This window comes from Echinops telfairi, unplaced genomic scaffold (assembly GCF_000313985.2).
Source record: "Echinops telfairi isolate 266 unplaced genomic scaffold, ASM31398v2 ScPeMD7_7421;HRSCAF=8459, whole genome shotgun sequence".
In the NCBI taxonomy this organism is placed as follows: domain Eukaryota; kingdom Metazoa; phylum Chordata; class Mammalia; order Afrosoricida; family Tenrecidae; genus Echinops; species Echinops telfairi.
The window spans coordinates 18,081,702-18,085,358 of NW_022111321.1; the positions used below are offsets into that span (position 1 = coordinate 18,081,702).

General features: G+C 46.3%; 1 protein-coding gene across 1 annotated transcript in view; it reads left to right on the plus strand.

Annotated features, from left to right (window-relative positions):
* DDX10 (DEAD-box helicase 10) overlaps positions 1-1,111 on the plus strand; it is a 279,004-nt gene extending 277,893 nt beyond the window's left edge. Inside the window, 1 exon segment of the mRNA XM_004709048.2 lies at positions 512-1,111. Within this exon segment, the coding sequence (XP_004709105.1) occupies positions 512-689 (178 nt within the window). The 3' untranslated portion in view covers positions 690-1,111.
* Positions 1,112-3,657: the final 2,546 nt, after the last annotated feature.

Genomic DNA, 3,657 nt, shown 5'->3' on the forward strand with positions numbered 1-3,657 from the left:
GTTGTTTTCTCCTCCAGATTGTTCATCCAGCCTGTCCTATCGAGACAGGCCTGCGGAGACAACAACATGGACACTAAGTCTGTTCTAATTATGACCCCACGTCGGGTTTCCAAGGCTGTAACTGTACAGGAGCAGTCCGAGCCTGTCTTTTTCCTTCAGAGCAGCCGGTGGGTTTGCACTGCCAGCCTTTCCATTCACAGCCCAGCGCCTAAGCCCTAGGCTCCTTCATAAATCCATAGCTTCCTTGAATTATTGTGAGGATCAGTGACACCATGTGTGCCACGAGCAGGCCCTGCAGTCCCTTGTCCCTTCCCATCGAAGTGCCAGTCCTACAAGGGGACACTGGTTAGCCTGATGCTTTTATGGTTTCTTTCCCTTTTGAATGATACCACTCTTACCATCTACATGTTATTGATCACTTTGTTTTCGCTTTGGCTACTGGTTTGATTTTCTAATGTTGAACTTAGCTATCCGTCTTAGAAAATTAAACCGTTGGATTTGTTCCCACCAGTGACACCAAGAAGCAGCAGGCAGTGAGGAAAAGGAGCAACAATGAAGGAGAAGACGCAGGACCACCAAGCCGTGATAGAAAGAAGGCCAAGTGGGCGACCCTGCAACCTTTGGACACGGGCCTGTCTTTGGCAGAGGACGAAGAGCTTGTGTTACATCTACTGAAAAGTCAACGCTAAACATGCCTTGCTTTTGTCTTCTTCATACCACCTGTCAGGTCATTGCGGGCACTTGTGCTCACAAGTTCCACACCCAAAGGACCCGTTTTGGATCGGGTGTGTAAGGCCTTTCCACAGAACGTGCTTGTCCCATCAAACCGTTTACTCAGCGTGAGGGCGGCTGATACCACGTGCTGATCGCCTTTTCAGCATGTGCTCTGTTAGGCTCCCTCTTGGTTTCCCGCCGAGTTCCAGAGCCTTTGTCCTGTTGTTAGCATTGCTCCCCATTCAAAAGTGTCGACGTGCTTTAAACACCAGTGCTCTCAATGTTGGTGTATTTAAGATATTTAAGACCTCCCTAAACAGAGGCAGATGGACCAACCCTGAGAAAGAATGAGTATTTTTGAACTGAGATGGTAAAGAATAAAGGTTTTTCTTTTAAAGTAAAATCTGTTTCGTTGTGTCTAGCAGTCGAAGAGTTATCCCCAAAGGAAGGTTTTTGTTTGTTTTGTTCTTTTAGGGTTCAGTGCTTGGCTAGTGTCTGAAACACAGTCCTGCATCTTGTGAAGCTGGTCCCCTTCACATCTCCTTTCACGTACATTTGCAGAATGGAACGTTAGGGGATAGAGACCCTGTCTCTTAGGACACATGAGCGTTAACTCTTCTGCACGTGCCTAGCTCCCCCGCAGAGCCAGCTTCTGATAGAAAAGCAAAGCAGAAGAGAGTCTCTCTCTCTCTTTTATAAAATTCATTTTATTGGGGGCTCTTCCAGCTCTTATATCATTCCATACATCAGTTGTATCAAACACATTTGTACATAGTTGCCATCATCATTTCTAAAGCATTTTCTACTTGAACCCTTGGTATAAGCTCCCCCCGCCCATGAATCCTTGATCAATTATAGTTATTATTTCATATCTTACACTGTGTGTTGTCTCCCTCCACCCACATTTCTGTTATTCATCCCCTTTGGGGTGCTGGGTGCTACATAGCCAACCTTGTGATGGCTTCCCCCTTTGTCCCCCTTTCCCTTCCCCAACAGTCTCTTTAGTACAAATAATTCTCAGATGCTGCAAAGACAAAGACCGCGGTGAAGAGCGCTGGGCCTTGACCCGAAACCAGTCATGTTATTGTAGCTTGTTGGCACACTCCCACAATCCTCTCCCTTCCCTACATCCCACTTCTCATACAAACCAAAATGATGGTGAGAACAGGTGCATATGGAGTAAACCCCACACACACCCAACTCAACTGAGGTCTCTGGTGGTCTTCAGCATCACCAGTAACGGCACCAACGCTCATCCTGCACCAGGATGCTTGGCATTGCCCCTTCCTCACATGCTGCTTCATTGGTAGTATTGATTCATTTGATACAAAAATTCTGCTCTTTTTTTACCCTTCATGATCTGCCCACATGATTGTGGGCATCTGTTTTCAACATCAGCGAACTAAAATCCCCTAAAATAGACAAGTATACATGTATTAGGATCGCTCAGTTCCAGGGACAATCAAATGAGATTTGCCAAAAAATGTACTGACTCGTGACAGGACTGAGAAGCCCAGGGCATAGCAGATTGCATGGCTCCATCAGAGTTTACTCTCTCCATCTCTCCTCTCTGCTTACCTTTTGGGGGGTGGGCCTTATTCTTTACAACCTCCCAGTCACATTCTCCCCACATGTAGGACACCTACTTCTATCATTACATTGTCCTCAGAGAAATCTACTCATCCCTACCTCGGTATTACACCCCTGCACGCTGACCTCGGTGTCTATGAGAATGGGCTGCCTGGCTGCCTAGATTCTAGTCATTTGCCCACCTCCCACCCTGCCTGTCAGAGCAGATAGGGTCTACTACCACGTTCAGCAAAGGGAGAGGGAGGGGGAAGAGTCAGAAAAAATGAGTTAAAAGCAGTTGCTAGCATAGTCTTCAATTCTTTAGTTGTATGTTCTATAGGATCTATATGGTTGAACCAAAGGCTTTAGCAACATATTGCTATTCAGATAAACTAAAACTGCCTGAATTCTTCATTTGGCTTAGGGGGGAAAAAATCAACCACAGAGTGAACTCAATAGTAAATCTTTAGCTTAGTCCTTTTGCATTGCATGTCCTTTGAAAACATTCAAATACAATACGTTCTGCACCAGAGCCTTTCCTTTAAAGCAGGGGTCCTCAAACTTTTTAAACGGGGACAGTTCATTGTCCCTCAGACCCGTTGGAGGGCCGGACTATAGTTTAACAAAGAAAAACTATGAACAAATTCCTGTATACAGTGCACATATCTTATTTTGAAGTAAAAAAACAAGCAGGGCAAAAACACCTGGTGGGCTGGATAAATGTCCTCGGTGGGCCGCATGTGGTCCCCGGGCCGTCGTTAGAGGATGCCTCTATGAAGACTTCCTGGGCTGTTAAGCCCAGATTTGTTTCACATCAGGTGCCCTTCACTTGTCCGTATAGCCATTTCACTCTATAGCATAGGCTCCCACACTTACTTAGCCTGCCACCCCCTTTCACACACAGAATCACTCCACTCCCCCTGGCCATTAAACACCTTTGGACTATAGCCCATAAAAGGTGCCCTGATGGTGTAATGGTTATGTGTTGGGCTGAGAGATCCACAGGGTCAGCGGTTCAAACCCACCAGTGGCTCCGAGGGAGACAAACAGGGCTTTCTACTCCCATGCACAGTTTCAGCCCCCAGAAAACCACGGGCTCAATCTGAGTCAGCGTTGACTCTGGCAGGGAGAGTTGAATAGTTATAATCCAAGATAAAGTGTAGGTATCTGCTTTTGCATCTGCCCCCTGGATCATTCCAGTGCCATCAGGGGACAATATTTCCCACGTTGGGAAACACCGCTCTACAGCCTTTGTACCACAGGTGATGAATGGAGCAATGTGTTTCAATGGCTTTTAAAAAGTTATCTCTGTTGATTCCTGTCCATTCAAGCATTTGCTGAGAACCCATGGTGGGCAGGTGTTGCGTTTCATTC